The following is an 18,155-nucleotide window of genomic DNA, read 5'->3' as shown; positions in this document are numbered from 1 at the left end:
AGCGAACCCGGTTCACCAGATTACGAGACTACCGCTCTTAACCACTACACCACACTGGCTCTCTAGTGAAGAAGAATAAGGCAATCATGTTACCTCGCCAGGCTGGGAACGTTTGGAAGGGGAGGCTTCCCACAGACCAAGGTTTCCCAAAATTGGGTGGCCAGCTGGACTACAGTCCCCATCATCCCTGACCACTGGTACTGCTGGCTAAGGATGATGGGAGTTGTAGTCCAAAAACAGCTGGATACCCAGGATTGGAACACCCTGCTGTAGACCCATGCCTTGTTTTATGTTGCTACTGGGATTAATGGCTAAGGCAAGTCTTCCTTTCAATTCCACCGTCAGGCTCTCCTTTGACACTGAGCGAGGAATCCCTTTGATCCCAGCCTCACATTGTCTCCACCCTCCTATCTTCTGAACTGAGAACACAAAGATGATTAGAGATGGTGTGGGGAAATTGTACCGTCAGAATATTTGATTCACCATCCCAGAATCAACTGAGGTTTGGCTAAACCAGACCCATTCAAGATAGTCATTTGTAACTTTTATAAGCACTAATAGCGTATTATACAAACCTCCAATGAATCACGCATAGCTCTTGAGGGATATTTGCCTTTCTCTTGATGGATATTTATTTTGCCTAGCCTAGACTTGTTTCTGACTGCTCCCTTCTCCAACCAATTAATTCTCTTACTAATGGCTTCTGTTCTGATTTCACTCTGACCCATCACTCCATGTTTATTTCTTAATATCGATAATGTTGTAAAAAACCTCTCTACTCTGTTCAGTCACAGTTGTGGTTCTGTGTTCTCCTTTTAATGATCTGTACATCTCTTTGCCTTTTTACAGCTGCATTTTCAAAAGCCAAATAAACATATACAGTGGCACCTCGGGTTACATACACTTCAGGTTACAGACTCTGCTGACCCTGAAATAGTACCTCGGGTTAAGAACTTTGCTTCAGGATGAGAACAGAAATCGTGCTCCGGCGGCATGGTGGCAGCAGGAGGCCCCATTAGCTAAAGTGGTGCTTCAGGTTAAGAACAGTTTCAGGTTAAGAACAGACCTCCAGAACAAATTAAGTACTTAACCCGAGGTACCACTGTACTTTGAGAAAAAGAGAACCCAAGGATTGATGGTGCGACCCGCAACCAAACCAAACCAAACCAAACCAAACCAAACCAAACCAAACCAAACCAAACCAAACCATCATCTCACCTGATAAAGCTTGCAATGTATACATTCACAAAGGTGGCCATCAAGTACTGGCAGTCAAACCGATCCATAATGCCTCCGTGCCCTGGGATGGTGTTGGCAAAGTCCTGCGCAATCGAGGGAGAAAAGTAGAGAGTGTGTATGCCCTGGCAGGTGGAGGGGATTCCTGATCCAAACCCACCTGCCCTCTTGACACCACGAAACAGGAAGGAGGAAAAAATCATCACTAATTTCCACCCCCATCAGTCCCTACCAAACAAAGAGTCCTCAGTCTGTTCACACTCCACTGGAAGTTATGGAATCTAAATTGTTTCACTTCTTGTTTACTAACCCACTTTCAGGAGAAGCATTTCTGTTTTTGAAATCAAACTCCTATATTTTATATAAACATATACAGTAAAAACTGTTTTAAGTTTTGTAAACTGTACATTTTTATCACTGCAAGACATTTTGATGTGTAGATAATAAAAGTGGGGTATAATATCTAGATAACTATTCCATTAGAGTTTTAATTACTTAAAATATTTTACATGTTTTTAGCTTTCTTTTTTCTCTATCTGTCTTGTTTTAATCTGTGTAAGCTGCCTTGAGTCTGGGGAAAAGGCAGGATACAGAGAAATATAATGATAACAAATATATTCCAGGAAACGTTTTATTAGAACTGAAGTGGGTTCAATAGACCTGCCATTCTGACCGTGCTCTTTCAAGGCTGCCTCTCTTTCCAGCTGTGCCATACCTTGATCTTGAAAGCTCTTTTAAATCCGCTGGCAAAAAACCCTCCGAAGGGACCGATGAGAGAGGCGAAAGTCGAGAGTGCAATGCTGTGGATCTGGAAGGGGTACATCCGAACTGTTTTCTGGAGAAAGGAGAAGGGGGTGGGGGTCACTGTCAGTTGAAGAAGCTCTGCCACGCCAGAACCTCACACCGGCGGGTAGATGAGCTGGAAAACAGTTCTGCAAATCCTGCAGTCTTACGACTGACTTTAAACTGAAATTGAAATACTTTATTGTCACTTGTACAACTTGTATACAGTGAGATTACACGAGCAACCCCACTCAGCTCTCTTAGTCTTAATTTCCCCTTGTTTACTGACGCACACCCACCAACCCAAAAGTCAGTTGCCCTGTTGTTATCTTTTCATTCAGCAGCCTAACAGCCCATGGATAGAAGCTGTTTTTTACCCTGTTGGTGCGACTAGTCATGCTTCTATAAGAACGTAAGGATAGCCTGCTGAATCAGTGCCTACTGTGGAAGCGAGTTCCCTAGTTTAACAATGTGTGCAGAAACATTTTCCTTCATCGGTCCTGAATCACCCAAAATTCAGCTTCCTTGGGTGTCCACAAGTTCAGCAGAATTGCTCTTTTTCTGGACTGTACCATTTTTGGACTGCAATTGTGTAGGGGGAGGAAGCACTATGTGCTCCCCACAAATCCTTCCCCCCCGCACACCTCCCCTTCCCACAACATTGGCACATAGCAAAACGCAGAGGCAGAACATTTCTCTCAAACGCCCTCATTTTCTCAACGAAGGAGCTCGCTTTTGTAGGGTAGATTCAAATCGTCCCTCACTTGCCCTGGTACAGTCCAGGGAAAGCTGTGCTTGATTCTGCTGAACATATAAGCTGGTAGCTGTCAATCATCGCACACACCTGCTTTAGTAAAACAGTGTGGCACAATGGTTAGGTTGTTGAAGTAGGACCTTGTAGACCAGGGTTCAAACCCTCACTTGGCCATAAAGCTCAGGGCCCCAGTCATTGCCTCTCAGCCTATCCTACCTCAGAGGTGTGGGATGTGAAACCCAAGAGCAGTCAAGTACAACATTCCTAGAGTGGACATGTTTACACATGGGGAGGAATGTTTGTCCAGCCAGCAGGTAAACTTCCTGTTTCCTTCTGGGCTGGGACAGACTTCCTCCGCATGTGACTAGAGGTGGACGTGGCCTCACCTGTGCAGGTAATGACAAAAGCACAGGGCAGGGCAGCCATCTCTCTCTCTTTCACTACATGCAAGGAAGAAGCAACATCTGCTTAGCCAAAGATGCTCTCTTGACTTCCAGCCAAGAGAGGACAAAGGGACTGTCTCCTTATGAGATAGTTTCCTGGTGCATGTTACTTTTCTAAGCTAAGTCTGCCTTCTGGGATCCAACTGTGAACAGAATGTGAGTAAACTCTTTTTATACTTTTATAGAAGACTGTGTCGTGTCTTATCCTTTCTGAGGGAATAAGGGGAAAATACCAGAACAGTTATTATAGAGGCTTTAGCGAGCCTGAGCAAACACATCCGCTGTGCAAGTTTAAAAAGGGGAATGTTACTCCGCTAAACTGTGGAACTTGTTAACACAAGTTGGAAAAGAATATAATCAAACAGTATATCCTCTCCTGCATCCCTTAACATTCCCACAAGAGGGTTGTTGTGCGGAATTTAACGAGGAGAGGGAGAACCATCTTGAGCTCCCCGGAGAAAAAGGTGGGATATAAATGAACTAATGATAATAGTAAAAGAAATCATGCATCAGCACATAGTTATCAACTATGGAACTCTCTCCCACAAGTGGCAGTGATGGCTACTAACCTAGATGGCTTTAAAAGAGAGTTAGACAGATTCATGGACGAGAGGGCTATCAATGACTACTAGGCTGGAATCAACAATGCTTCTGAATACCAGTTGCTGGAAAATGAAGGGGAAGAGTGCCCTTGTGCTCGGGGGTCCTGGCTTACCTATCTGGTTGGCCACCATGGGAACAAGATGCTGGACAGGCTGGGCCTTTGGCCTGATCCAGCAAGCTCTCCTCATGTTCTCAGAAGTTTTCCAAACCTGAACGCTCTGACCTGGATGCCTACCCAGCCGACGACAGACTGAAGCACCAAGGGGATGTTGTATTCTTGCAGCTGGAAGAGCTCGGGGGGCTCACAGTCCACAGTGAAGCTGTTGGTGTCGTTGTTAAACTCCACGGGGCACACGAAGCATCTGTATCCAGACATCACATACGACAGCTGGGTTGGGGGAAATGGAAGAGGCAAAAGTTGAATCGCTGCCAAGGAACTCTGATATGAATCACAGCGGAGTTGGAAGGGCCATCTAGTCCAAGCCCCTGCAAGCAGGAATGAGAGCTAGAGAATCCCTGGCAGGTGGCCTGTGAGGTGTCCCAGAGCTTACAGGGTTAATAGCTCAAGGGAAATGACATCACATACGAATATGAATTTACTTTTACTTTCTGTTTTAGCTGCAAAGGAGAGGCAACATGTCATTGCTCTCTCCTAGCTGACTTACTGTTTTGCTAAGGTAAAGGTAAAGGGACCCCTGACCATTAGGTCCAGTCGTGGCCGACTCTGGGGTTGCGGCGCTCATCTCGCTTTCTTAGCCGAGGGAGCCGGCCTACAGCTTCCGGGTCATGTGGCCAGCATGACTAAGCCGCTTCTGGCGAACCAGAGCAGCGCACGGAAACGCCGTTTACCTTCCCGCTGGAGCGGTTCCTATTTACCGTATTTTTCGCTCTATAACACGCACCTGACCATAACACGCACATCGTTTTTAGAGGAGGAAAACAAGGGAAAAAACGTTATGAATGAAACAGTGGATGTATCATTTTTGTGCTTCATGCTGTGGCCACAAACATGTGATCTGATGGTGAATTTGGGGTGACCCAATGCAAAAATCCTGAGAATCCCTGTGGATCCATGCTTTGTAACCACGTTTTTGCACCATTGCAGCCCCAGGCAACAGTGGGTGCGTGATTTTTGGGGGGCAGGCTGTAGCCATGGACATGCTATGTGCTCTGATGGTGAATTTGGGCTGACCCAATGCAAAGATCCTGAGGATCCATGTGGATCCATGTTTTGTAACCACATTTTTGCACCATTGCAGCCCCAGGCAACAGTGGGTGCGTGATTTTTGGGGGGCAGGCTGTAACCATGGACATGCTATGTGATCTGATGGTGAATTTGGGGTGACCGAATGCAAAGATCCTGAGGATCCATGTAGATCCATGCTTTTTAACCACATTTTTGCACCATTGCAGCCCCAGGCAACAGTGGGTGCGTGATTTTTGGGGGGCAGGCTGTAGCCATGGACATGCTATGTGCTCTGATGGTGAATTTGGGCTGACCCAATGCAAAGATCCTGAGGATCCATGTGGATCCATGTTTTGTAACCACATTTTTGCACCATTGCAGCCCCAGGCAACAGTGGGTGCGTGATTTTGGGGGGGCAGGCTGTAACCATGGACATGCTATGTGATCTGATAGTGAATTTGGGGTGACCCAATGCAAAGATCCTGAGGATCCATGTAGATCCATGCTTTTTAACCACGTTTTTGCACCATTGCAGCCCCAGGCAACAGTGGGTGCGTGATTTTGGGGGGGCAGGATGTAGCCATGGACATGCTATGTGATCTGATGGTGAATTTGGGGTGACCCAATGCAAAGATCCTGAGGATCCATGAGGATCCATGCTTTTTAACCACATTTTAAGTGGGGAGGGAAGGAAAAACACAGAACGGACAAGGAGCATGAGAGGGGTGTGCAGAGAAGCAGCTGGCTAAGAATGCAGGAGAGGGGTATAACGTGACGGAGGAAAGGAAGGCAAAAGTTTTCCCTCACCTATCCACCCAAGCCAGCCAGCTCTCTCTCTCTCTCTCTCTCTCTCCCTCTCTCTCTCCCTCCTGCATGTTTTCAGCAGCACGAGACACTCTGCTTTCCCCTCTGCTTGCCTGGAGGGGAGGGGCTTTCCCTGTTCTTTGTTCCGTTTGAGCAAACACAGCAAGGAAACAGAGATGGGTGGGCAGTAAGACCCTGAGGCAGAATGCAGGAAAGCAGCCGCTTCCTCTTTTCAGGTTTCCCTTCTAGGAGACGGACCACACATTCGCTCAATAACACGCACAGACATTTCCCCTTCCTTTTTAGAAGAAAAAATCTGCGTGTTATAGAGAGGAAAATACGGTATCTACTTGCACTTTGACGTGCTTTGAACTGCTAGGTTGGCAGGAGCAGGGACCGAGCAACGGGAGCTCACCCCGTCGCGGGGATTCGAACCACCGACCTTCTGATCAGCAAGTCCTAGGCTCTGTGGTTTAACCCACAGCGCCACCCGCGTCCCGTTACTGTTTTGCTGATGTACATTAAAGCTTCGTAGAATAGAAGAAGCTGTGTACGAGAGTTTTACTGCCGTGATGCTAAATCCTTACACACAGGCACACTGCTACCGAAGAAACTCTGCCATAGCCGGGAGAAGCGGAATGACTCAGCACCGGGCAGCGAAAGCGTGCTGGGCGCCATTGCATTTCCTGAAGAAGATGGGTCCGACAGTCAAAACAGACAAGTCGGTTCCCGGTTTCAGTGAACATGGCTATCTGACCTCTGTTTGAAAACTTCCAGTGAAGGAGATTCCATCAGCAACCAATGAAGTCTGTTCCATTGTCAAATCACTCTTCCAAGCAGAATACAGTGGTACCTCGGGTTAAGCACTTAATTCGTTCTGGAGGTCTGTTCTTAACCTGAAACTGTTCTTAACCTGAGGTACCACTTTAGCTAATGGGGCCTCCCGCTGCCACCACACAATTTCTGTTCTCATCCTGAAGCAAAGTTCTTAACCGGAGGTACTATTTCTGGGTTAGCAGAGTCTGTAACCTGAAGCGTCTGTAACCTGAGGTACCACTGTATTCTTAAAGGTTATTTAAAATCTCCTTTCTTGTCATTCTAATCCACTGGTTCAGGACCTACCCTCTGGAGCAGCAGAAAACAAGCTTGCTCTGTCTTTCATGGGACAGCCCTTCAGATATTTATTTTAAGAGGACCAGCTGGATGGCTAGGAGCATGGGTAGACAAACTAAAGCCCAGGGGCTGGATCCGGCCCAATCGCCTTCTAAATCCGGCCCATGGAAGGTCCAGGAATCAGCATGTTTTTACATGAGTAGAATGTGTCCTTTTATTTAAAATGCATCTCTGGGTTATTTGTGGGGTATAGGAATTCGTTCATCTTTTTTTCCCTTAAAAATATAGTCCGGCCCCCCACAAGGTCTGAGGGACAGTGGACCGGCCCCCTGCTGAAAAAGTTTGCTGACCCCTGGGCTAGGAGCCTTGGGAACCAGACATGACAGAAATGTGTGAATTATTCTCATGCTTTGCCTGTCAGCATCGCCCTTGAGCCAGTGTCACCAACTGGACTCATGCACTTCAACCCCGACTGGGCTAGGCGAGCTGGGTAGCACTTCCAGAGACCACCAGGTCAAAGTGCTGTGGACTCACAGCTTAGAGTTGTGAGCACCGGATTCACTTCCACAATACAGTCGTCGCACAGCAGAGTATAGCAGAGTCTGGCAGTGTATAAACAACTCGGGGAGCAGCTCTGTAGAATATCTTCTTTTATTCTGTAACTACAGCTATAATACAAAACTGTATACAGAGCTAAATAGGTCTAAGCATAAATGAATGCTACTCTGAGTGTCTGCAGCTGCTCTTAGCAGCAACCTTATCTCTACACACGATCTCTAACACTCTCTCTCCGACACACTGACTGACTGATTTGGTGCTGGAGCTGAATAAGTAGAAAGCAAAACACTGCTCCTCCTCTCTGGAGAATCAGCAGACTCGTCAGGAGATTCTTGGATATGGGAGGGGTGAAATCTCCCATTTCCTTCAGGCTCTGAGCCCAAATATTATTGTTCTATTGGATAGCTACTTGGGTGTTTCAGTTCTGGATTCCTGAACTGAATTATTATTATTAAAATTGTCGTTTTTTGTTTTTTTTTTGCCACAGCAACTCCAAGTGACTTGCAATATCTGAAGCAAAACAAGCACCACCCACATAAAAACATCCTACCCAGGCAAAAAGATAGTTACAAGACAAAGGTCAGGTTGAAGAGGAAAGTTTTTGCCTGGCGCCAGTAGCCCCCCCCCCAATGGGGAGAGCATTCCAGAAATGAGGAGCCACCACTATAAAGGCCCGTTCTCATGTTGCCACCCTCCGTACTTCCCATGGAGGGAGCACATGGAGAAGGGCCTCAGGTGATGATTGTAAATTCACAAAAGCAGGCTACCATTCAGAGAACTTCTTGGTGGGTTGACGGTGCTCTGTGGGGCAGGCCCGTCGCCCTCAACAGACCCCAGACTTCCACCATCCATCTCCATGAGGCTGCTTTATGGGTAACACCACTGCCTCTTGCTCCAAGGCCCAACACAACTTTTGTTCTTAATCAATAGGGAAAGAAGCAACTTACTAGCAGGCCGAACACCACGGTGGCAAAGAACCCTCCAATAAAGCCTTCCCAGGTCTTCTTTGGGGAGAGCTGGAGATACAGGAACAGGCAAGAACGTTAAAAGGGAGGAGATGCAGAAGCCGCCAGAGTCTCCATCAGACGGGACAGAAGTCCCCAAACTAAGTTTTGTTTCCAAGCACAATTCAAAGTGTTGGTGCTGACCTTTAAAGCCCTAAATGGCTTCGGCCCAGTATCCCTGAAGGAGCATCTCCACCCCCATTGTTCTACCCAGACACTGAGGTCCAGCGCCGAGGGCCTTCTGGCGGTTCCCTCACTGCGAGAAGCCAAGTTACAGGGAAACAGGCAGAGGGCCTTCTCGGTAGTGGCACCTGCCCTGTGGAACGCCCTCCCATCAGATGTCAAAGAGAACAACAACTACCAAACTTTTAGAAGACATCTGAAGGCAGCCCTGTTTAGGGAAGCTTTTAATGTTTGATGCATTACTGTATTTTAATATTTTGTTGGAAGCCGCCCAGAGTGGCTGGGGAAGCCCAGCCAGATGGGCGGGGTATAAATAATAAATTATTATTATTATTAGTGTTGGGGAAGGGCCATAGGTCAGTGGCACATCTGCCTTGCAGACAGAAGGACCCAGGCTCCATCTCTAGCATCTAACACAGCTCTCTACACTCCTGTGCTCCAGTGCACCTGCCAAACACACTCCACACACTCACACAGCACAATCAGGCCGGATGCCCTGGCAGGCATTCAAACCCAATGCCGAAAACAGCTTTTCCTAAGAGTTGTTCATCCATCTGGGGACCAGAACCAACCTTAATCAGCGGAGTGCGTCCAAAGAAGAAGCCGAACATGTAGGCCATGATGTCGTTGCAGATGACGCAGGAAATTGGGACGATAAACCTAGATAGCGGGGAAGGAAAAAAGACCTAGATAAACCACTCAAAGGACCTGTCTGGATTGGAGAGAAAGACACTTGACGACAGCAAGGGGCAGCAGCCCACAGCTGTGGCTCAGATCTAGAGATCTCCTTGCCAGCAGGGAGTTCGAACTGCTAATTTAGAAATAGCACTCTGGAAGCCTGTCCCCTGATGGGTGGATGAATGCGTTCATTTGAACCAGCAGACGCCATTTCAATCAGCAAAACTCCCACTCCTAATAGTGCTTTCATAATTTCATTTTATAGAAAGAACTCCTGACGCAAATTAAGGCCCAGAGCTTCTCTCGAACCTCAGTTTAAATGAGAATTTACATGCTGGTAAGGAGATCTTTCGGCTTTCAGAAACCACAAGTTTCATTCAAGTGTATGGATTTTCACACCCCTCCCCTTGGTTATTTTCAAAGATATTAGCTGCCAAAGCTAGATTTTGCTTTTCTGTTCTAAGCACATCTCTGTAATTTACATGATGGTTCAGAGAAGTATTTGGATAGTTATCATTATCATTCAGGGACTAACTATACATGATGCTAAAGGCTACAGCTGGAAGCTTCTATTTGCCCTGAAAGGAAATTTCCCACTAGTGTCCAGAGGGATTCCCACCAACGCCTGCAAATACTAGTTTTGTGGGAAGAGTTTTCTCCAGGAAGGATACTGTTAAATTCTCTCTCCCAACATTTATTAGCTTGCTTTCCCAACACCCTTGCTGGTGCATCTTTTTAAGGTTGACATTTCTGAATGTCATGCCTAGTTTGGCCTTTAGTTGCTATGTTTTCACTTAAAGGGTGTGAATATTGGTTTGATCTGCAAAAATAAAATAAAATAAAATAAAATAAAATAAAATAAAATAAAATAAAATAAAATAAAATAAAATCCTGCCAGTGGCTGCATTTGTAATGCTGACTGACAAGCTACTCTAAATGTATTTTGATAGCCATGTTACAGATGGCTCCCTTGCTAAGTGCCAAAACCATCCTTATCCTCTGGACAAATGAAATTACAATTTATGCAAAAGTGAGAGCCAGCTGAAAAGACACTGGTTGTGGGAACCTTGATGTGTTATCATTTCATGCTGGCATGGTTTCAATGGTTATTAATTGTTCTGGCACCTGGCAAAATGAGAATGATCTCCCTCCAACTGTGAGTGTTTCACTCTGAGATAGCCGTTAGGACAGGTTAGCCAATGGATCTATTTGCGGTGGGGGTGGGGATTCCTGCTAGGCTGAATTATCCCAGAAGATAATCTGGAGAAGTTGGGACACATGGACCAGGTCTCACATTAGGTGACGGCACTCATTGCCATTTGGGCCTCTCCTAGATGGACCAAGTTGGAGTAGTAGACCGTGGGCCCCAAGGGGGTCTTTGCAGTTTTTCAAACTGCTGGTGGCTTCATTTAGGCCACCAAGCATGCAATTTGTTAGGGAATGGAGTAGACAGCCTGTCCTGGATGGGGTTAAAGGTAAAGGGACCCCTGACAGTTAAGTCCAGTCGCGGATGACTCTGGGGCTGCAGCGTTCATCTCGCTTTAATGGCCGAGGGAGCCGGCGTACAGCAGGACTAAGCTGCTTCTGGCGAACCAGAGCAGCGCACGGAAACGCTGTTTACCTTCCCACCGGAGCGGTACCTATTTATCTACTTGCACTTTGACGCGCTTTCGAATTGCTAGGTTGGCAGGAGCTGGGACTGAGCAACGGGAGCTCACCCCGTCGCAGGGATTCAAACTGCCAACCTTCTGATCGGCAAGCCCTAGGCTCTGTGGTTTAACCCACAGCGCCACCCGCGTCCCTGTCCTGGATGGGGTTGCACTCCCCTAAAAGAGCAGGTGTGCATCCTGAGGACAGAAATGATGGAGACCACACAATTCAGGTTGCAAGGGCATTTTCAGACAAGAAGCTTTAGTCGCCTCTGGGCCTCTCGTGCGCTACTAATTCAGAACCGGACTTATGCTGGCCTTACAAACCAGACTGAAGCAAGAGCTGAACTTTAAGCCTCATGCAGGAAAATGCCCGAAGCGTACCTGCTTTTTTGCTGAGCAGAGAGCAGTTCCTGTGCAAGGCTCACTGAGTGGCTGCCTCATATTTAGAAAGAGCACATGCATGCACAGCAAAGCGGACTGGGATTCTTCCTTTTTGCCTGATTAATGCCAGGAAAACTCCCCCCCAGATCTCATCATGCCAACCCAAACAGTTGCCCCAAGGCATGAGCCAGAGGCCCATTGATTCCTGCTCCTACTAGTGACGCCCCATGCAAGAGGCCTGTCCCCATGCTATGTTCTTTGTCCTTCAAGGCATCCCGGCGGCCTGCGCTACACAGCAGAAAGTCAGTAAGCAGCACCAACTCACCAGATCATTCCTTCAAACAGGTTGTGAATGATGAGGTGGGACTGGGTAACAACTATTAGCAAAGTCACATGGGTCCAGCCAAACTGGAAAGAAAGAACAGCATGCAATCCAGTTTGCAGGGGGCAAAAAACAACGTTTCTCAAAAACACACACCAAAATGCTGATTAGAGAGAGAGAGAACATCAGGGAATTTGCCACCCCAATGATAGGCACAGAGTTAGCAAAAAGACCACACACACACACACGGCTGATTGTCTCTAGTCTGCAATCGAGGGAGCCCCTTCCAAAACTGCTCATCGCTTCCCAGGAGGTCCACTGTCCATGGCTTTCTTGCAAACAAAAAACCAAAGGTCCACCCACCATTCGTTCTCCCATGCAGACCAGATCCAAATATTTCTGCATCCTCAGGGTTCTGATCAGCAGTTCAGCTGTTGAGAGAGGCCTTGTTTTGAACTGAGCCAATGTGAGGTCCAGAGATCTTGTTGGACCGCTCCCCCCATCACCCCCAGCCAGCATGGCCAGTGATCAGGGATGATGGGAGGTGGAGTCCAGCAACATCTGGGTGGTTGCCCCCAGAGCAACGTTGGCTCTGCCCACTGAATCCTCCCACACAACCTGAGACACGGGCAAAGCACTCCATAGCCCCTTCCTCTCCAGCAGAGGCCCAGGGAGGGTCTTCCCTTTAGCTTCTCACAGCCATGGCCTGAGCCTTTGGTTGTGCTCGGGGGTCGGGAGCTGGTGGTGCTGAAGGGTTGGCCTGGCCAAAGCCACAGTAATAGAAGTGGGAACATTTGCTGCCTCTTCACAACCTTGTACGTTGTGTATTATTAATCTAGTTATAAAAACATGTGTGTGCCTCTGTGGCATTAAAAAAAACAACATAGTTTACAGTGGTACCTCGGTTTACGAACTTAATCCATTCTGGAAGCCCGTTCTTAAACCAAACCCGTTCTTAAACCGAGGCGCGCTTTCCCTAATGAGGCCTCCCACTGCCCTTCCACCATTCAGATTCTGTCCTTAGACTGAGGTAAAGTTCTCAAACCAAGACACGATTTCCAGTTTTGCAGAGTTTGTAAACCAAATCGCTCTTAAACCAGACTGTTCTTAAACCGAGGTACCACTGTACGGCAATAAAAACACAAAACTGTTCAATAAAAATCATTTAAAAATTTAAAACAGACACCAGTAAACCCATTGCAGGATGATTTATTCTTAATTGCATACCAAGGCCTGGCAGAATAGAAAAGTTTTCTGCGGGCGTTCAAAAGTTGGCACAGGAGGTGCCTGCTGTATCTCTAGTGGCAGAGAGTTCCACAGGACTAGGCCGGTGACACTAAAGGCTCAGTTCCTTGCTGTTGTCAAATGAGCCTCACCAACTCAGGGAATGACCAGCAATGATCTTGGTCATCAAGCTAGGATATGAGGGTTCAGAGGGTTCCTGAGGTACTCTGGGCCTAAGTTGTTACAGGCTTTGTAGATTAATACAAGGACTGTGAACCTGGCTCAGTAGTAGATGGGCAGCCAGCACAGATGCTTCAACCAGGGTCCCACATCTTATTGGCCAGAAGCTGTGATCAGCAGCGTAGCCACTGCATTCTGCATCGCCTGGAGCTTTCAAACAAGACCCAAGGGAAGCCCCACAAAGAGCATGTTGCAGTAATCCAGCCCCAAAATTACCGAGGCATGGACTACATTCATAATTTGGGCACTGGGATGGTCATCTTCAAGCCTGAGTTTACCTGGAAACTCATGTTTAATTAATTCATGCTTAATCCATTTGTGTATTAGCATACATTTTCAGGTGTTTAAGAAGATTTAAAGGTAAAGGGACCCCTGACGACTCTGGGGTTGCGGCGCTCATCTCGCTTTATTGGCCGAGGGAGCTGGCGTACAGCTTCCGGGTCATGTGGCCAGCATGACTAAGCCGCTTCTGGCAAACCAGAGCAACACATGGAAACGCCGTTTACCTTCCCACTGGAGCGGTACCTATTTATCTACTTGCACTTTGACGTGCTTTCGAACTGCTAGGTTGGCAGGAGCAGGGACTGAGCAACGGGAGCTCAACTGTCGCGGGGATTTGAACCCCCGACCTTCTGATCAGCAAGTCCTAGGCTCTGTGGTTTAACCCACAGCGCCACCCATGCCCCTCTTAAGATGATTTAGGCTATTGCAAAATAAACTTTTAAGACTGGCAGGAGTTGTGGGCCTCCCCGTTCTTCAATCCGTTGTTCACACACAAAGGAAATACGTAAAGTGTTTTAAGGAATGCAAAAAAGAAAAGAAAAAAGCTTTCTTCAAGCTGGTAGCCTCCAATGGCCACGCTGGTAAGGGCTGGTGGGAGTTGTAGTCAAAACATCTAGAGGGCATCTGGTTGGGGAAGGCCAGTCAAAGGCTCTCTCTCTCTCTCTCTCTCTCTCTCTCTCTCCCTTCACAAGCTATTAACTCTGAAAAGAGAAAATCTCTCTTACCATGTAGAATTGGAGTCGATAGTGCTTTTTGACAAGGCTCAGAACAAACATGCAGAAGCCTGCAGAAATAGAGAAAATAATTAAATGAGAACCTGGTGTTCCTCCCCTTCAGTACACCCTGGCCAATCACAGGGCTGGCCTCAGACCAAGTGGGTGATTGGTCTAGACCAGTGTTTCCCAACCTTTGGTCTCCAGCTGTTTTTGGACTACAATTCCCATCATCCCTGACCACTGGTCTTGCTAGCTAGGGATGATGGGAGTTGTAGTCCAAAAACAGCTGGAGACCAAAGGTTGGGAAACACTGGTCTAGACTGTGTTTCTATCAAAACATGGCACCCAATGAGAAAAGGACACTGTGTCTCCATATTGCTGCCTGGCTCCAGGAATCCTTGAAGAACCCACTTCAAGTGCCATTAAGTCCCGAATGTGAGACCAGAGTCCTGCTTACCTGTTAAGTACAGGGCAAAGGAAATGAAGCGGTGATATTTGCTAAGGATCCTCAAGGGCTCCTCCCTCTGGACCAAAGTGAAGAAATAATCTGTCACGGTCTCCCCATAAAAGAAGTAGTTCACACAGAGGAGGAAGTACCTGAAAGAATATACGTCATCTTTTTCAGAGAGGCTCCTAAGGCTTCTTTCATGAGAAATACATCAACCAAATTTGGAAAGTCTTCTTCAACCGGTTGAATGAGCTGATCAAGCTACAAATCGGATCCTAGTCTTCGAAAACACCAGAAGGTTGTCTACGTCAGGCACATCCAACTCTCTAGCGACTGTGATCTACTCCCAGTATAATAAAACTGGCAGTGATCTATCCATTGTCATTGCCCATAGTTGTTGAGTTTTTTTTAGGGGCAGACACCAGAGTTGTGGAGCCTTTTTTAGGAATGGTTGGCAAGAGTAGTTAAGCTTTCTTTGGGGTGGGGGGTTGACCATAGCTGTTCAGCTTTTTTTGGGAAAGGATTACAGTGGTGCCTCGCAAGATCAAATTAATCCGTTCCGCGAGTCTCTTCGTCTTGCGGTTTTTTCGTCTTGTGAAGCACGGCTATTAGCGTCTTAGCGCTATAGTGGCTATTAGCGGCTTAGAAAAAGGGGGGGAAGGGGAAAACTCGCAAGACGTTTCGTCTTGCGAAGCAAGCCCAAAGGGAAATTCGTCTTGCGAAGCACCTCAAAAGACGGAAAACTCTTTCGTCTAGCGAGTTTTTCGTCTTGCGGGGCACCACTGTACATAAAATTCCTTGACCAACAGTCCGCTGCAGGGAATACAGTGGTACCTCGGGTTACATACGCTTCAGGTTACATACGCTTCAGGTTACACACTCCGCTAACCCAAAATAGTGTTCAGGTTAAGAACTTTGCTTCAGGATAAGAACAGAAATTGGGCTCCGGTGGCGCGGAGGCACCATTAACTAAAGTGGTCTTCAGGTTAAGAACAGTTTCAGGTTAAGAACGGACCTCCAGAACGAATTAAGTACTTAACCCGAGGTACCACTGTACAACATTTCAAAGCTGGGATATGAGGGTTCAGAGGGTTCCTGAGGTACTCCGAGCCTAAGTTGTTAGCCATCGCTAAGGAGCAACCAGGCAATCACTTTTTTTTAATCCTGTGATCGACCGGCAGCACCTTGGCGATCTACCTGTCGATCGCGGTTGACTAGTTGGATATTGCTGGTCTAGGTTACGGTTACCAGACACCCCTGTTTCCCGGGGACAGTCCCTGGATTTACAAAATCCGTCCCCGGAATGTCCCCGGATTTCATTTAATGTCCCCGGATTTATATTTTAAGTGTTGTAGATTTATTAGTAGGGGATGAATGTTGCGTGATTGGTTCAACGGCATGAGACACGTCATATGGGGACTTCTGGCGCGGCAAAATGGCAGATGCCACAGCAGTGAGCAGCTCCTGAAGCCAGCCAGAGCCAACTGCGCTACCAGGCTGGCTCTGGGCTGCTGAAACTGCCGCTGCCACCGCCACTGCTGAGGGGAAAATGGGGATGCCCGGCGCGTCAACTGGGGGACCCACTGACTCCCCCCCGCCACGACCCAAATCGAGCCAGGAGTGAGAGTGCCCACCCACCCGGCTGACTGCCCGGTGGCACTCCGGGCCAGGAAAACCCCGGAGCCAACACAGGGAGATGGAGTAGAGGAGGAGGAGAAGGAAGAGAGAGAAAGAGGAAGGAGAAAAAAGAGGGGAGCCCCAACCGTGCCGCGCCACTGCCGCTGAGGAGACGTAGGAGAGCACCAGGAGGGCAAGGACATGTGGCCGAGCCCAGGCCCGACCTAAGCCTACTCCATGGCAGCCAGCACTCCAAGAGAGCAGGCTGGGGCCCAGAGGAAGGCCGCACGACAGAGGAGACCACAGAAGAGAAGATATTACTTCTTATTTTTCTTATAAAAAATAACTTTTTAAATATTTTTTTTCTCTTTTCAAAAAAAAGGGGGGTGTCTCTGGATTCTTTGAAAAAAATCTGGTAGCCTTAGTCTAGGTCTACCTGCCTCTAACAGCCAATGGCTCCAGGATATGTGCGCATCACATCAATGGTAACCACTCTTGTTGATATGCAAATAGGGCCATAGAAGCATAGAATTGTAGAGTTGGAAGGGACAGAAAGGGCCATTTAGTCCAACCCCCTGCAATCCACGGGATGCAGTAGCTGGTGCTCCCCAAACAGCCCCCCCCCCACATGGACTCTTCAGAAGCTCCTCACATCCAGGTCAAGACTCTCCCCCCGCCACACCTTTAGGAATTAAGGGTATGAACCACTTGGCTCAGCCAACCTCCAGACTTGAGGTGAAGGCAGCTGAGAGCCCAGCTAGACATTTGCTAGACATGGAACTCTCACCAGCCGTTGGAATGAGACACTCTGTGCAGAGAATGGTTGAGAGAGAAAGCAGTGGGCATACTCCTGGGCATAGTCGGCCAATTGGTGTTAAAGAAGGATAGAATTTTTTTTATGTACGCAACAGCAGCAGCAAGAATACTCATCGCAAAGCATTGGAAGACACAAGATCTACCCACTGTGGAAGAATGGCAGATGCAAGTAATGGAATATATGGAGATGGCGGAAATGACTGGCAGAATCTGAGACCAGGGAGAAGAGTCGGTGGAAGAAGACTGGAAGAAATTCAAAATTTACTTACAGAAATATTGTAAAATTTTTGAATGTTAATGGCATTGAAATGGATTGAAGGGGTTCTAGCAACAAGGCTGAAAATAAGATTGGATGGATAATTAGACAAATTAATAGGATATGAATTTGCTGAATTAATTTTTTAACAGGGATACAAAAAAGGGAGATGTGAGGAAGTCAAGAAAATAAGTGAATCAAAGAGGAGAAGTAAAAAGAGGGATTTTTGTGTTTTTTCTTCTTTGTTTTAAAATGTGTTTTTTCTTTCCTTTTTTGAAACTATTTTTCTTTCTTATGTATTTTATAACTTCGTATTTTTGTGTATTTGTTTTTCTTTTTTTTGTTTGTTGTTATCTCTAAAACTTAATAAAAAATATTTATAAAAAAAAAAGAGAGAGAAAGCAGTGGCTGGGGAAGGGAGTGACAGTGGGTGGAGCCAATGAAAAGTGAGTTGCTTGGGGGGTGGCCCACCCCTGTTTGCAGTGCCAGCTGGTGGCATGGATGTGGACTGCAGCCAGGATTTCAATAGCCCAGCAATGGAAAACCCTGAAAAATCTGCATCTAGCTTTGTGGCCTACCGTATTTTTTGCTCTATAAAACAAACTTGCCCCTCCTAAAAAGTAAGGGGAAATGTGTGTGCATCTTATGGAGCAAATGCAGGCGGGATTCAGAATATTTTGTTTTCCTCCTCAAAAAACTAGGTGCGTCTTATGGTCTGGTGCGTCTTATAGAGCAAAAAATGTGGTAGAAGAAGAAGAGAAGAGTTTGGATTTGATATCCCGCCTTTCACTCCCCTTCAGGAGTCTCAAAGCGGCTAACATTCTCCTTTCCCTTCCTCCCCCACAACAAACACTCT

At 47.1% G+C, this 18,155-nt stretch overlaps 1 protein-coding gene across 1 annotated transcript in view; it reads right to left on the bottom strand.

Moving 5' to 3' along the window:
* The window catches only part of CDS2 (CDP-diacylglycerol synthase 2), a 50,676-nt gene that overhangs the window by 2,840 nt on the left and 29,681 nt on the right, over positions 1-18,155 (bottom strand). The window contains exons 5-12 of the mRNA XM_079987533.1: positions 14,620-14,759; positions 14,172-14,230; positions 11,704-11,786; positions 9,240-9,327; positions 8,428-8,496; positions 4,055-4,207; positions 1,952-2,071; positions 1,219-1,322 (exon numbers count right to left, since the gene is read on the bottom strand). Of these exons, the coding sequence (XP_079843659.1) occupies positions 1,219-1,322; positions 1,952-2,071; positions 4,055-4,207; positions 8,428-8,496; positions 9,240-9,327; positions 11,704-11,786; positions 14,172-14,230; positions 14,620-14,759 (816 nt within the window). The remainder of the gene's footprint in view (positions 1-1,218; positions 1,323-1,951; positions 2,072-4,054; positions 4,208-8,427; positions 8,497-9,239; positions 9,328-11,703; positions 11,787-14,171; positions 14,231-14,619; positions 14,760-18,155) is intronic.

The sequence above is a fragment of the Podarcis cretensis genome (genome assembly GCF_951804945.1).
Source record: "Podarcis cretensis genome assembly, chromosome: 8".
Lineage (NCBI taxonomy): Eukaryota > Metazoa > Chordata > Lepidosauria > Squamata > Lacertidae > Podarcis > Podarcis cretensis.
Note: the sequence above shows the minus strand (reverse complement) of the source record. Positions and strands in the feature narration are given on the sequence as shown.